This window comes from Diabrotica virgifera, chromosome 5 (assembly GCF_917563875.1).
Source record: "Diabrotica virgifera virgifera chromosome 5, PGI_DIABVI_V3a".
Lineage (NCBI taxonomy): Eukaryota > Metazoa > Arthropoda > Insecta > Coleoptera > Chrysomelidae > Diabrotica > Diabrotica virgifera.
Genome location: NC_065447.1, coordinates 137213994 through 137229789, shown reverse-complemented (window position 1 = coordinate 137229789; position 15796 = coordinate 137213994). Strand labels below are relative to the sequence as shown.

General features: G+C 32.5%; 1 protein-coding gene across 2 annotated transcripts in view; it reads right to left on the bottom strand.

Annotated features, from left to right (window-relative positions):
• Nucleotides 1–15796, bottom strand: part of LOC114336116 (ral GTPase-activating protein subunit alpha-1) — a 208858-nt gene that overhangs the window by 115236 nt on the left and 77826 nt on the right. For both annotated transcript variants that reach the window (XM_050650360.1, XM_050650361.1), the window contains 3 exons: nt 13910–14070; nt 7933–8167; nt 1675–1977 (listed from right to left, as the gene is read on the bottom strand). In XM_050650360.1, coding sequence (XP_050506317.1) covers nt 1675–1977; nt 7933–8167; nt 13910–14070 — 699 coding nt within the window. The remainder of the gene's footprint in view (nt 1–1674; nt 1978–7932; nt 8168–13909; nt 14071–15796) is intronic.

Here is a 15796-nt window from a genome sequence, read left to right as displayed (position 1 = left end):
TTGCGTGGAAAAACAAAGCTAAACAAACCAAAAAAACCAGAATTTAAGAGTATTTTTATGTGATGTACTGTTGGTTGCCTAACAAGGCAAGCTGGCAACAGGTTGAAGGTAAACGGTAGAATATTGCGAGAAAACAGTATAATACAAAAGGTGGCTATTTATTGTGTTAAATTTATTAGTATACTATTGTAATGAATAATTATGTCTGTTAAAAGTTGGAAAATAATTGTTGACAAAATTAAATAACTAAAGATTACTGTTAGTGAGGTAGATATATGTGTGAAGGAAATGATTGTATATAATATTGTGGAATGAATAAAAGTATGTAATAATATAATAAAATTAAACTATGTGACATAAAGTCTAATTCATCTTTATGTAGTTTTGGAAGGACTGAATGAATTGGAAGTAATGTATCTTGATAGGCTACCAACGTAGATTAGTGAATAAAATAATTAGAATGAGAGCTACCAATATAAGTCAAATTGTGGGATGGTGTCAGTATGTAAAGAAGAATCTAAATTGAATAAGTATATGAAATAGAGAAGTATGAGATTGATTTCTATTGGTGATAGTGGAGTGAACAGACTGAACTAAATGAAATATATTTAAGTGCAGAACTTTATGAACGTATGTGATTGCAACTGAAATCAAACAAATGTAAAATGTGAAAAAATTATTTTAAATTGGGATAAATGGATATTGGAAGTTGCCTGATATGATTGAAAATGAAAAGATAGATGAAAAAAAGAATAGTGAATGCATTAAAACTTAAATGTTATAGTCTGAAAGAAGTTTGACTGAATGGATCATAATGGATGTAGGTGTGCAGTATCCTATTGTAAAGTAAAGTCCAAGAATCTAAAAAGAAAGAAGTGAAAGAATGTTACTAAGTAAGGAAAGTGATATATACTTACTATATTTCATTTAGTTCAGTCTGTTCCTTCCACTATCACCAATAGAAATAAATCTCATACTTCTCTATTTCATATACTTATTCAATTTAGATTCTTCTTTACATAGTGACACCAACCCACAATTTGACTTATATTGGTACCTCTCATTCTAATTATTTTATTCACTAATCTACGTTGGTAGCCTATCAAGATACATTACTTCCAATTCATTCAGTCCTTCCAAAACTACATAAAGATGAATTAGACTTTATGTCACATAGTTTATTTTTTTTATATTATTACATACTTTTATTCATTCCACAATATTATATACAATCATTTCCTTCACACATATATCTACCTCACTAACAGTAATCTTTAGTTATTTAATTTTGTCAACAATTATTTTCCAACTTTTAACAGACATGATTATTCATTGCAATAGTATACTAATAAATTTAACACAATAAATAGCCACCTTTTGTATTATACTGTTTTCTCGCAATATTCTACCGTTTACCTTCAACCTGTTGCCTGCTTGCCTTGTTAGGCAACCAACAGTACATCACATAAAAATACTCTTAAATTCTGTTTTTTTTGGTTTGTTTAGCTTTGTTTTTCCACGCAAGTCTAATTATTTTTTATTATGTAGTGTATTTCCTTGTTTCAACAAAACTCAACTTTCATCTCGTCATTTCACATTCGATGACGTCACAACTTAAACCATGAAATATATCTGCATTAAATTTAAAATAAAATAAAACCGTGATATACTTACATTTCTTTGTTTGATTTGCGAAGATCTACGCTTTAACGTCAAGTCGTTATCACTGTAGCTTCTGGATAATGTTGATCGTGTCCTTTTTGATAAGAGCTGACCATCGGGTAATGCTGAATCTTGTCGGGAAACTACGGGATGGACGGGTTCGCCTGTACTACAAGGTGTACTTTGTTCTTGTCTCTGCGTAGTTCTTCTACTTCTCTTTGACCTGTTATCATTTAGTCTATCCAAAGGTAAATTGGTCAGATCTAGGTTATAAACATGTCGGGCCAGCACTCTTGTAAGTGTTTCCATGGTTTTCTACAAAATAAAAAAGTAAAAATAAGTGATAGATTCGACAGTTACTTGATGTAAGTTCATTTTATCTAACAATGAAACCCAAAAACCTTTGTTTTCAATACTTACAAAACAATTTATAACAAGTTAATGTAACTACAGCTGTTTCGGCAGAGTACCTTTGTCAAGTGATGTATTTTACTGTGTGTCTGCACTTTAAAGTCTTTAACTGGATAGGATGAGAAGTGGTAGCTGTTTGTGTCAAGTTGGCCATTCAGAATTGGGGTAGCATTCAAAGGTAGCTTAAGGCATTTATTGTGAATATGGAGAATTTGAAACTGTTCATTAAAAGAATGATTATGATCTAAAAGGTGAAATTCGTACGTAGAATCTGTTTTTCTATTATTGAAAGCACTTTTGTGTTCTGTTATACGTTTGTTAAAGGTTCTGCCAGTTTGACCGATGTAAGGTTTTGGACAGTCACGACATGCCAGTTTGTGTATACACTGATCTGTAATCCTTTTGGTTTTTTTTGGCTCTTATTATTTTTAATGTATTTGCTTAAGTTGTGTTTGGCCATTTTTTTGATACCTTGCCCAATCATGTAGCAGAGCAGAAGGTACTGGGTTTTCTCTCTGGTGGTGGGGAGACTAATTGCAGGACTTTCTTATGCAGTTTTTGGTTTAAAACTGTGTTTATTTTTTGTTCGTTATATTACCTATTGTTTACTGCTATTTGTTTAATAATATTCAATTATATCTCGAAGTTATTTTTTTACATGGGAATTTCTGATAATATTCTGTTATATAGATTGTAAACAGTTTATGAGAAGCTAGCCGCTAAATCTACAAGATATACAATTCTTGAGGTACTTTCTGATTTTGTTATACACTGAGAGGCAAAAAAGTGGCCACCCTGTAAATTTCCGAAAATAAAAATTCATTGGAAGTTTTATGTACTGTTTCATATTGTATATTCTTGTTCTCATGATCATTTTTCAGTGCGTCATTAATTATGACGTCATATACTGTATTGGGTGTGTCGAGACTTATTTCATGTAATTATTGACGAATCTGACAGATGCTAGAATCGTACTTAGCCATAGGTGAAAAGCTGGTGGAATTAAACTAATTAGTAATTTAGTATATTTGATTTTTACACAATATGTTAACATGTAGGTATTTTTTATAAAGGGGAATAAAATTAAAAAGTAAACAATATTGTTAATTAAATTTATAAATATGGAAACATTAAAAAATGACACAAAACTATCCATTAATTGTGTTTTTATCTCCTTCTCTAGGTGCTGTCTCCGCTTCAAAAGTTGGCAGTCATCAGAGCGATCTTTATTTCTGAAACCGCGGCTCTAAATAATTCATTGTTATTACATCCAAACCAGTTCCTAAGGTTCTTCAGCCATGAGTTACGTCTCCTTACTATAGATCTTTTTCTTGCATAATGACCTGGAGTATTAGATATACATCTCTCATCACATGTCCCATATATCTCAGTTTTCTTCTTATTTGTTAGTTCTTCTCGTTCCTTATGCGTAAGTCTCATTACCTCCACGTTGGCTATTCTATCTACTCATGAGATATTTAGCACTATTCGGTACATCTCAAATGTCTCTAGTCTCCTCACGCCAATGACTAACTTTTAACGAACTAAATTCTAAACCAAAACACAAAAAAATGCACAAACACGTTGTGAAACACAAGGGAAGTCGAATTCGAAATTTCAAAATGACAGGTACACAAAATACTGACCTGAATAATAACCGTCACTTGACTCTTTGACACTTCTAAAAAATGGCCAAAATGAACAAAGTTTTCGTCAAATGTTCGTAATATGTGTATTTGATTGGCTAGAAAAAACGCGCATTCTAAATATCAACGAATCAAACGTAGGTTAGGAATAGACATCTTATGTATATAACCATTGTAATGCTGCATTATTTTTGTGTTTAATCACGGAGCTACCGCTTTTTCCGTCTCATCTAACTTAATGCATTAGAGAGAAATCGAAAAACTGTGACGCACTGAAAAATGATCATGAGAACAAGAATACCTAACATATTTCACTTTTAAAACAAAAAATGGTCATTACTGCTTGATTCCTTAGCATAATTTATTTAATTAGAAGGCTACAAAAGAAAAAGTGTAATATCGAAACGAATGTCACGAGTATAAAAATTACGACTGAACTTGAAGAAAATTGTATAATATCGGGTAATATGCCCTAAACCATCAATAACTGTTTGGATACGATTTGGAAGGGAAAGGAACAAATTTTGAATAAAAACTTAAGGAGTACGTTCATATTCTTCACGAAACATGTTTTGAAGTTCTGCAAGACTTTCTGGCTGGTCTGGTTGACTTCTAACCCTACGATGAAGTTCATTCCAAAGATGTTCGATGATATTTAGATCAGAACTGCAGGCTGGCCATTCTAGAGTATTAATTCCTACTTCCCTTAAGTAATTTGTCACGATTCTGGCAGTATGCGGCTGTGAATTATCATGTATAAAGACAAAATTATCCCCAATGAATGGACCAAATGGAACTACTGCTTCTGCCAAAATATCCTCTATATACCGGTGGGCATTCAGGGGGCCATTGATGAAAATAAGTTCATTTCGAGCTTCAAATGAGATTCCAGCTCAAACCATGACACCACCCTGCCAAATTTTCTTCTCTGGGACATACAAGCTTGGGCATATCTTTCATTTCTGCGTCTCCAAACCCTCTCTCGGCCATCGCCAGACATCAAACAGAATCGCGATTCATCAGTAAAGACAATTATTATCTGCAATCTAACTAAGATAACTCTTCTACGACCGGAACCAAGTCGACGTTGGTATGTACCAGTCTCTATAAAGCGATGAAAAGCTCTCCGCACTGTAGTTCTCGGAATACCTAAAGTTTCGGATACACAAACTTGACTTCTTCCGTCTTGTAGCAATATTGCAGCAATCTACTGTAGATAAGACCATACCTTAATTATTAATTAATTATTTATTAATTATTAGATAAAGGCATTTAATATTTAATCTCGATTCAGACATCATTACCATCTCTCTATGGACTATTTCAACCTCTTGGTATCATCAGGAGAGCCTATAATGATGCTCGAGGAATCGAAATTAGACATTTTCGCTAAGTATGCCAATTACAAGGACACAATTAACATTTAGACGCACTCGCGACCTCTATTAAAGGAAAGGCGAAATCCAAGCGACTTTATTTTTAAACAAATAAATATTCAAAAATAAAATCTTTGGACTTCTTAAGTCGGAAAAAGATTCTCTCTTATACCTATTCCCCATGCTTCTAAAATATGCAAGGAATAAAGGGTGATGAATGCAGAGACATGGGGAGTCTATAATTGCACTCTCATCATCATCATCAAGCCCCTTGCGTCCACTGCTGGACATCGGCCTCCCTCATTTTTGTCCATTGTGCTCTATTTTGAGCACTTTTGCATCCAATTTCTTGACATTTTCTTGAGATAGTCCAACGAGTAGGTGGTCTTCCTCTACTTCTTTTGTCTAATCTTGTCCTCCACTCAAGTAATCTCTTCGTCCACCTCCCATCACTGATTCGGGCGACGTATCCGGCCCAGTTCCATTTCAGGGTGGCAGATAATTGCACTCTACAACACCTCAATTCATCCAGGCAAAGATCAACAAATCTGTTTCCTAGTAATCAATACGTGAGTAACAACGCAGGCAGATAAAGGCATTTAATATTTAATTTCGATTCAGAGATCATTACCATGTCTCTATGGACCATTTCAACCTCTTGGTATCTTCAGGAGAGCCTATAATGATGCACTGAATCATCACCCTTTATTTTTTTTGCAAATTTTAGAAGGATGGGGAATAGGTATAAGAGAGAATCTGTTTCCGACTTAAGAAATCCAAAGATTTTATTTTTGAATATTTATTTGTTTAAAAATGAAGTCGCTTGGGTTTTGCTTTTCCTTTAATAGAGGTCGCGAGTACGTCTAAATGTTAATTATTACAAAAAGACTAAGTTTTCACTCTAATGGCATACAAAACAACATAATGCTATTCTACATCCCACCAGAATGAAAACAATGGGAACCTTCTCTGGTTACACCTCCGAGGCTTCTACAATTTGCAAGCCATAGGGATGCTGAGACTAAGGAAGATGAGGGAATTCTACAATTTGCAATTCACGTCCCATCTGCTCAGCGCGGTAAAGTTCCAACGAGAATGGTTCCCTTTATACTCCACACAGAGTAAATGTACATCAAAAATGAATAACCATTTTCAATTTCGTTGCAAAACGAAAATACAGCCGAACCACATTCTAGTCCAATCAGAGAGCGCTGCAAGCACCTCTACCGGTTTCGAAACTTATTAGTCTCTCATCAGGAGGCACATATGCTGCTCTCCCTGATCCAACCAAAACAAACCCCAGCGTGCAGTCCCGGATTGCAACGAACGAAATGGCATAGATGCCCTAGCGGCAACTGCTAGCAAAAAGACTAAGTTTTCACTCTAATGGCATACAAAACAACATAATGCTATTCTACATCCCACCAGAATGAAAACAATGGGAACCTTCTCTACCGCGCTGAGCAGATGGGACGTGAATTGCAAATTGTAGAATTCCCTCATCATCCTTAGTCTCAGCATCCGTATGGCTTGCAAATTGTAGAAGCCTCGGAGGTGTAACCAGAGAAGGTTCCCATTGTTTTCATTCTGGTGGGATGTAGAATAACATTATGTTGTTTTGTATGCCATTAGAGTGAAAACTTAGTCTTTTTGCTAGCAGTTGCCGCTAGGGCATCTATGCCATTTCGTTCGTTGCAATCCGGGACTGCACGCTGGGGTTTGTTTTGGTTGGATCAGGGAGAGCAGCATATGTGCCTCCTGATGAGAGACTAATAAGTTTCGAAACCGGTAGAGGTGCTTGCAGCGCTCTCTGATTGGACTAGAATGTGGTTAAGCTGTATTTTAGTTTTGCAACGAAATTGAAAATGGTTATACATTGTTAATTATTACCTTGTAATTGGCACACTTGGCGAAAATGTCTAATTTCGATTCAGAGCATCAGTACAGGCTTTCCTGAAGATACCAAGAGGTTGAAATGGTCCATAGAAAGATGGTAATGATCTCTGAATCGAAATTTAATATTAAATGCCTTTATCTACCTGCGTTTTTACTCACGTATTGAGTACTAGGAAGCAGATTTGTTGAACTTTGCCTGGATGAATTGATGTGTTGTAGAGTGCAATTATAGACTCCCAATGTCTCTGCATTCATCACCCTTTATTCCTTGTAAATTTTAGAAAGATGGGGAATAGGTATAAGAGAGAATCTGTTTCCGACTTACCCAAGATTTTATTTTTGAACAATAATTTGTTTAAAAATGGAGTCGCTTGGATTTCGCCTTTCCTATTAATTATTACTAAATATTTAATCGAAATCCACGTTTGAAAAGTTAAATTACTGTTTAATTAAATGTTTTCAACTTAAAAGATAAACAGTGACTACAGAAAACAACAACATTAACGTCAAAACTTAGTCACAAACTGCCAAAATCAAGCATACATAACTGCGATAAATATATAAATTGAGACTCAACAGTGCCTAAAACTTCCAATGAATTTTTATTTCCGAAATGTATAGGGTGGCCACTTTTTTTAGGTAGGCCACAAATTTAGGTGTAGGTTGTGTAGGCCCCTGTTAATCTGAAGATTTAATGTTGCTGCTTTTATTGATATATTAATCTAAAAATGCTCAATTTGTGGGTTAGACCACTGTTGCACTGAGGGCCTCATTTAGACTTTACAAAGATGCCGAGTACTAAGTCAAGTGAGTGTAATAGCTACGAAACTGCTCGAATGTACATATTGTTTAGAATATAAATTGTAACTATTAAAAAACCTAAACTAAAACAATCTCAAATATTCTATATCATATAACGATTTCTGTATTATAATACTTACTGCCCATTCTTTTATTAATTCCTCCCAAACAGTTAAGGTGGTTAGAACCTGCAGAAACCTGTCCCACAATTCCCTACTTATCATAACATTTAAATTAGCTTTAATCCAAGTGACTATAAGTGTTTGAAAAATAGCAGGAGCTAATTTTCCACCCAGTGTTACAGTTTTCTTCTTGGGTGGGGTTTCTCCTAGCACTAAAGATGTAATCTGAAGTAAGACTGTTAAAAGTTGTTCCCTGAAAACAAGTAACAAGTAGTTTCAGAATATTAGGAAGCTTTTTATTTTATTCTTTGAAAATATTTCAATGAATACAAATAAAAATTTTAATGTTTCGGTTTCCACTACAAAAGGTAATAATATTTCAGTATACAGTGATGAGCGCGCTAATAACTGGAAAAATAACGCAAAAGATGGAAAACATAATACATTGTGAAATAAAAGGAGAAGAAACTAGTAGAGGTGGAAATTCTTGATATAAACGTATAAATAAATATTACATAGTTTCCCACCTTTAGACGTCTGTGATAGTTGTCATACTCCTCCGATGCCTCTAAAGGTGGGAAACTATGTAATGTAATGTTAATTTATATGTTTATATCGATAATTTCCACCTCTTAGTAGTTTCATCTCTGTTTACTTCACAACGTATTATGTTTTCCATTTTTTGCGTTACTTTGTCGGTTATTAGCGCGCTCATCACTGTAGATACCACACCTTTAACGTCCATAAAAAAATGAAAGAAATGAAAAGTAGACGCAGCAAGATACAAGCAACAATATTATGAAATAATAATAACGAAATAATTACACAGAAGGTACAAAAGACAAACTGGGGATATGGAAAGGATACATTAAGATACTTTATGACGACGATACACCTTGTTCTACATCATCCACAGATTATATTATCAACTAAATGACCAAGCAGATAAGGAAAGTAAAAACCTAGACTCATTAACAACACTATTCAATAAGATATATGACACAGGTAAAATACCATCAGATTCGTAACATTACCAAAAAATAAAATTCCTCTCGATGATTATAGAATATTAATACCCCAGGCTGTGGGTGAAAAAACGTGATATAATTCAGGAATTTTTGAAACCTATCAGGTGTTGTAAAGGACGATGCCAAGAATAACTTATACTAAAATGTAACCAAAAATTTTGTGCGGTTTTTTATTTATGAAGATTTTCATTTGTTAAATTTACAATTTTTAAAGATTTTTAATTTTGCAGCTTAGGATATTCATTTCAGAGAAAAAGTTTTAAATAGAAAATTGTAGTAAATTAAAAAACCTACAATTTGAGGTATGGCAAGTTTAATTTCGTTAATACGTTATTGCAAAACAGCCTGCGAAAGGTCCAAAATGGCCGTTTTTTGCAATTGCCTTATTCATTGTAAAAATAACTTTTATGTATTTTTTAAGGCTTTAAAATAAAAATCTTTCAATAATAACAAAAAAAAAAAAAATTTGTAGTGCCCGATTGGTGAACTTGTTGTTTAGATATTATAATTTGTTTATCCCAGGAGGTCAAATGTCCAAGGCTATAACTTTTTGAAAAAAAAATCGTACGGAGTTAATCCAAGATCCACTCTCCTTCTAAAGACTTATGTTTTCATATTCTGATGTAAATAAATGCGTATAACATTTTTCAACCTATTATTTCGGGTTTGAAAATAAGGGGGCAAATTTCGTTATAAACATTTTGAACTGAAGCCGCCCCTGTACATCCCATGAGTTTTTAACTTGCAGGTTATTGTTGCTGAAGACGAAATAAAGATTCAAAAATAAATAAAAATTTTCTACGACCAACTTAAGCCGAGATAATTGTTTTTGTTTTCTTAAATCGTAGTGACTTTATTTATAACAATTAAGAAATTATTTCACAGTCATTGACTAAAGAAAGACTTATATTATCTTAAAATAAAAATTATTTTAACCGAAGATTACATTTAATTATTAAAAATGATTTTTAAAGTGTACTGGAGATTTATTTTTCGTTACGACTATGATTTATTGTGTCGGTTGCTCTTAGCAACGGCTAGCAACTTATAATACATTGTATCACGGTTTTTGCTTTAAATTTTAAAGCACCGCTTGGATTGACATGAAATTTGGCAAACACAGATAACATGTTAAAGAATAAAAATGATATTGGGCCTCTGTGTGCTTTTGTCCTGGGGGTGAGTTTCACCCCTTATGAGGGGTGAAAAAATATATGTTCAAAATAAGTTCGGAAATGGATAAAACGTCTAATTCTAAGCACTTTTCTTTATATAGCATTTTTTCACAAAGTGAAAATAACCTTAACGTGAAAATAATACCTTTCGAGTTATTTTCGAGTAAATACCTTAATTTTTCAACAACAAAAAAAACACGTTTTTAGGCGGTTTTTGACAAATAACTCAAAAAATAAGTGTTTTATTGAAAAAATGGGTTTTAACAAAAATATAGCAAATTAAAAATTGAAAAAAAATGATGTATGCATGAAATCTCTAGACCCAGTATAAACGAAGTTCTAGCCAATGAAAAATAGGTTAATATCCGTCAAATTTCAAAGTGAATTATTTCAACGTGAAATAATAAAAAAATCATACACTTTTAGGAGAAAAATCAGTTTTTAAAGTATTTAAAAAATATGTATATCTGTTTTTAAAAAATGTTTATAGCATCAAAAGTAAGCAAGTTACTCTGAAAATAAAGTTGATCTCTTCTTTTTGGTCAAAAAACTCGAAAGTCAACCCCCAATTAGCATCTTAAATCAAATTAATCATTACCGCTGCACAAGTTACTTTGCTCATGTATTATTTATATGATCTGTAAGTATAATCGGTTCAAAGGGCTTATTTAACAAAAAATTGGTTTTAAAGTAAATCTGTTTTAATTTTTAAAACAGATACGAGATAAGATTTTTAAAAATGTTTTTTTCTAAATAACTTAAAATTTATTAATGTGACCAAAAATCACAAAGAGTAAAACAATTTAGTTTTTGCTGATGAATATTTTGGATTGTTTGCTTTTTTTTGGAAGGCAAAAATTTGTTAAGATATGGCTGTTCTAAATTTGCATACACTCGTGATTATTGACTAGTTCAAGTCCTTTTAACTACTGCCCCTTCAAAAATAAGCACTTTGAACCGATGAAACTTACAGACATAAACGACACATACACGAGTAAAACAACATTGAAGTAACATTGATTAATTTCATTTTTGATGCTAATTAGGATTTTCAGCGTAACTTGCTTACTTTTGATGCTATAAACTTTTTTTTAAACAGATATACATATTGTTTTACACACTTTAAAAAAGTTGTAATGATTTTTCTCCAAAAAGTGCATGATTTTTCGATTATTTCACGATGAAATAATTCACTTTGAAATTTGACGGATATGAACCTCTTTTTCATTAGCTAGAACTTTGTTTCTACTGGGTCTAGAGATTTCACGCGCACACCATTTTTTTCAATTTTTAATTTGCTATATTTTTGTTAAAACTCTTTTTTTCAATAAAATACTTACTTTTTGAGTTATTTGTCAAAAACCGCCTAAAAACGTGTTTTTTTTGTTGTTGAAAAATGAAGGTATTTACTCGAAAATAACTCGAAAGGTATTAACTTGGTGAAAAAATGCTATAGAACAAAAGGTGCTTAGAATTAGACGTTTTATCCATTTCCGAACTTATTTTGAACATATATTTTTTCACCCCTTATAAGGGGTGACTCACCCCTAGGACAAAAGCACACAGAGGCCCAATATCATTTTTATTCTTTAACATATTATCTATGTGTTTGCCAAATTTCAAAGCGGTGCTTTAAAATTTAAAGCGAAACCCGTGATTCAATGTATTATAAGTTGCTAGCAGTTGCTAAGGGCAACCGACACAATAAATCACAGTCGAAACGAAAAATAAATCTCCACTACACTTTAAAAATCATTTTTAATAATGAAATGTAACTTTCGGTCAAAATAATTTTTATTTTTTGATAATATCAGTCTTTCTTTAGTCAATGACTGTGAAATAATTTCTTAATTGTTATAAATAAAGTCACTACGATTTAAGAAAACAAAAACAATTATCTCGGCTTCTGGCCGTAGAATATTTTTATTTAGTTTTGAATCTTTATTTTGGCTTCAGCAACAATAATCTGCAAGTTAGAAACTCACAGGATGTACAGGGGCGGCTTCAGTTCTAAATGTTTATAACGAAATTTGCCCCCTTATTTTCAAACCCGAAATAAGAGCTTGAAAAATGTTATACGCATTTATTTACATCAGAATATGAAAATATAAGTCTATAGAAGGAGAGTGGATCTTGGATTAACTCTGTACGATTTTTTTTCAAAAAGTTATAGCCTTGGACATTTGACCTCTTGGGATAAACAAATTATAATATCTAAGCAACAAGTTCACAAATCGGGCACTACAATTTTTTTTATGTTTAGTATTGAAAGATCTTCATTTTAAAGCCTTAAAAAATACATAAAAGTTATTTTTACAATAAATAACGCAATTGCAAAAAACGGCCATTTTGGACTTTTCGCAGGCTGTTTTGCGATAACGTATTAACGAAATTAAACTTGCAATAGCTCAAATTGTAGGTTTTTTAAATTACTACAATTTTCTATTTAAAACTTTTTCTCTAAAATGAGTATCCTAAGCTGCAAAATTAAAAATCTTTAAAAATTGCAAATTTAACAAATGAAAATCGTCATAAATAAAAGACCGCACAAAATTTTTGGTTACATTTTAGTATAAGTTATTCCTGGCATCGTCCTTTACAACACCTGATAGGTTTCAAAAATTCCTGAATTATATCCTGAAATCGACCTATTTTTCACCCACAGCTTGGACTATAAGCTGGATGTCTCATGTTGTTAAAACTTTTTTCCATATACGAATTAACAAGAAGTGTGATGTTTCAGATGAGTGACACTCAATTCGGATTTCAAAACGGATTGGGAACATGAAAACGATGGTGCAGATCATCCTATGTCATTTCAGCAATACTTCCGTCAAAAATATGTAAGATGCCAAACCGTCTATGTAAAATTAAGTACTCTAAAATTATTGAAAAGTTTTTTACAAAGTTACTTTTAGTTGTAATATACATTTCTAATTGTATTAAGAAATCAATTGCTGTGAAAGAATTGGCTCAGAAGCTATTTTAGAGTTATTTCTTCCTCCTGAAAACTGAGGTTTTTGACATAGAAGGTTTCCATTCTGCACGATCGAAAAGCTCTTTTTGCCTTAAATGTGTTTACTTAACGATGCAGAGACATGAATGTAGATATGCATGCCTGTTTTATTGATTATCGAAAAGCACTTGACTGCGTCAACCATGAAAAGATGATCGAAATTCTGAGAACAATTGGAACTGACGAACAAGACTTGCGAATTATCTCAGAATTATATAAGAGTGCGACAGGGTTGCGTCTTATCACCGCTGTTATTTAATCTGTATTCAGAAGCATTGGACGAGGTCCCAGGTGGAATCAAGATTATCAGAACCAGCACAGACATCAGATACGCTTATGATAGAGCCCTAATAGCAAGCAACGCACAAGAACTACAAAATATAATAAATGCGGTAGTTCCTGAGAGCGACGTGTTCGGTTTACATCTAAACGTTTTCCAAAACTAAAAGTTTAGTATTTTCAAAACACCGATAAACGTACATTTTTTTGCCAAGGGACGAATAATCGAGCAGGTAACTTCCATAAAATATTTGGGAGCAAATGTCAATATCCAGTTACCATTACTAAAAAACAAAGAAATCCCATCAAGAATTTGGTTAAAACAAGGTTAAGAAACTGAAACATTAAGACAAGAGGTGAAAACTTATATGAAATAAAGGAAAAGTAAAGCAAACAATTTTAAATTGGAGAAATAAAAAAGAAGAAAACAGATAGAAAGTCTGACTTAAAACAAATAGAAAATATTTACGAGAAAATAAATTCTTTCAATTTCTTACCAAGTACTGCTGTCCATCCTTGTATTCATCACCATATACCTGTAGATGTTTAAAACCCTTTTACAAGCATCAGTTTGTTCTTCAAGCATTCTCGGTGCATGAGAATTGATTTCTATTAAAAATACATTTGCCGCATGGGTCGTAAAAAGTTGATAAATGTTCTAAAAAATAGCAATATATTTAGTTTGTAATATTTTAATATAAGTAAGCATAATTTTTAAAATATAATATATTGCTGGCCTCCATTTTTTAATTGGAATATCTGGAAGAAGTCAATAAAAGAGGCGTACTATCTCGTGAGTATCGAAATTTTTAAGCCTTGGTTTCCTCGAAAGCGGCACCGACAAACTGCGACAGTAACACTGCGATGAATGACGTCATAAAAACTGTACCACGCAAAATAATAGCAGTGGTTTCCAAGCATGCGTTGGAAGCCACCGCTTGTTGAGTTTACACATTTCATTGCGGCAGTGCAGAACCTTGAATTTTTCACCGGAAACTGACGTTATTCATCGCAGTGTTACGGTCGCAGTTTGTCGGTGCCGCTTTCGAGGAAACCAAGGCTTTACTCCGTCATGGTTTTTGAAGTTATACTTCTTTAGGCACGAGAGTGAAAATTTTGATTTTACTGAGCGCATGCGCACACCGACAGTATGGTATAAACGTTATACGGGATCTGATTGGGTGTTAAAATCATGTTCAATATGGAGATTTTGGATAAACAAATTAATGTTGTGTATATTCATATTAGTTTTTATTGTTGTGATGGCAGAGAAAAAAGTTTATAATTGTAGTGACTTTTTAAATAGTTTTTAAAAGCGACAGGTACGTAATAATTGTAAATGTTTCAGTATCCTAATAAAAACTTTCATAGGTACCTACCTATTTGGTAGAACCTACCAAAATAGTATGTAATGCTTTGATTTACATAATTTGATTACCATCCACATTTCTATCAATATTCACCTAATATATTGTTTTCTTACTCTATGTTTTTCAATTCAAAATCAAAATAATTTGGATTTAATTCAGAACTGTCAAAAGTTTAATCCGTTTAGTTAGTTGATCTTCGCACATGATGACGCATGGTCTCCGTGGGTAAACGTTTAAGGTGAATGAATTTCAATATTAACTGCGCTGATAAGCGGGTTCGAACCCCAATAGAAACTTTTATTTTTTTATACATTTTATGATTGTAAGTATATTTATTATATAATTTTTTTTCAGAAAATACGTATTTACTTAGTTAAAATTTTTTCCGACAATTATTGTTCAGAAATCATTTGTGGCATTTTTCAATGTGTTTGTGTGTGTTTTATTCTTTTATTATTTTAATTTTTGGCACTGTTTTAATAAAATTTTTTGAGAAATAGTAAGTATAAGTTTAATATTTAAATAAACTGTTTAAAGTATATTAATTTCGTTGAAATCATATAATAGAAGTATAACTTCTTACGTGTGTACAAAGGACACACACATTCATTTGTTCTATTAACACGTAAGCAAAAAGCGAGTTTTACAATAATTTCAATATTGTGAAAAACTACGCATTCTAGGTGGAAATGTTCAACAGATGACTTTCTTTTTAAAACACTCACTCTTTAAAATGAATTAAGAACTAAATGAGCAGATAAATGGGCAATAATTAGATCTAATAATGCATTTCAGTACTGCAACACTTCTTTTCAACACTTCCTTCTACAAAGTTTGCTAAAAGAAATCATCCAAGTATAAAAATTAACACCAAATATATCAATTAACACCTTTTCGGACACGGATCAGTCAACTCCAACATTTATTTATACGATGAAATTGGCCACATCGCCCCTCGGTGACTGCAGTGACAATGTTGACGACTTTCATCACTTAATTTTTCAATACAGTCAT